General features: G+C 53.5%; 1 protein-coding gene across 1 annotated transcript in view; it reads right to left on the reverse strand.

Annotated features, from left to right (window-relative positions):
* EMH_0075040 (uncharacterized protein) overlaps positions 1-275 on the reverse strand; it is a gene marked incomplete at both ends in the record, with an annotated part of 1,263 nt that overhangs the window by 701 nt on the left and 287 nt on the right. Inside the window, one exon of the mRNA XM_013499545.1 lies at positions 147-254. Coding sequence (XP_013354999.1) covers positions 147-254 — 108 coding nt within the window. The remainder of the gene's footprint in view (positions 1-146; positions 255-275) is intronic.

Genomic DNA, 275 nt, shown 5'->3' on the forward strand with positions numbered 1-275 from the left:
GTTTCATGCGCAGCAAGAAGACAGCAGTTGATAGCTGCTGTTATCTTTTGTATTTCTTTGTCTTCAGCAGCAGCAGCAGCAGCAGCAGCAGCAGCAGCAGCAGCAGATGCATCCCAAAGAGCTAGGCCTTCTCCTACTTCTTTTACTTCTGCTGCTGTCGCTGCTGCTGCTGTCTTTTCTGCTGCTGCTGCTGCTGCTTCTGCTGCTGCTGCTGCTGCTGCTGCTGCTGTAGAGAAACGAGCAGATCCGGGTCGCTGCGCTCCACTCACAAAGAG

The sequence above is a fragment of the Eimeria mitis genome, genomic scaffold (genome assembly GCF_000499745.2).
Source record: "Eimeria mitis Houghton genomic scaffold, Emh_scaff4427, whole genome shotgun sequence".
Lineage (NCBI taxonomy): Eukaryota > Apicomplexa > Conoidasida > Eucoccidiorida > Eimeriidae > Eimeria > Eimeria mitis.